This window comes from Bison bison, unplaced genomic scaffold, assembly GCF_000754665.1.
Source record: "Bison bison bison isolate TAMUID 2011002044 unplaced genomic scaffold, Bison_UMD1.0 scf7180017864469, whole genome shotgun sequence".
In the NCBI taxonomy this organism is placed as follows: domain Eukaryota; kingdom Metazoa; phylum Chordata; class Mammalia; order Artiodactyla; family Bovidae; genus Bison; species Bison bison.
The window spans coordinates 6,276,228-6,276,553 of NW_011495030.1; the positions used below are offsets into that span (position 1 = coordinate 6,276,228).

General features: G+C 67.2%; 1 protein-coding gene across 1 annotated transcript in view; it reads left to right on the forward strand.

Annotated features, from left to right (window-relative positions):
- KCNV2 (potassium channel, subfamily V, member 2) overlaps positions 1-326 on the forward strand; it is a 13,651-nt gene that overhangs the window by 786 nt on the left and 12,539 nt on the right. Inside the window, exon 2 of the mRNA XM_010860736.1 lies at positions 1-325. This exon is cut by the window's left edge and continues 17 nt beyond it. Within this exon, the coding sequence (XP_010859038.1) occupies positions 1-325 (325 nt within the window). The remainder of the gene's footprint in view (position 326) is intronic.

A 326-nucleotide genomic window follows, 5' to 3' on the forward strand; every position in this document is an offset into this window, starting at 1 on the left:
CCAGGCGCAGGCAGAGGAGGCGGAGGAGCTCTTCCAGGACATGCGCTTCTATGGGGCGCAGCGGCGCCGCCTCTGGAACCTCATGGAGAAGCCCTTCTCATCCGTGGCCGCCAAGGCCATTGGGGTGGCCTCCAGCCTCTTCGTGCTCATCTCCGTCGTGGCGCTGGCACTCAACACGGTGGAAGAGATGCAGCAGCAGCCGGAGCGCGGCGAGGGCGGCGGCAACCCGCGGCCCTTTCTGGAGCACGTGGAGACACTGTGCATGGCCTTCTTCACGCTTGAGTTCCTGCTGCGCCTGGCCTCCACGCCCGACCTGCGGCGCTTTG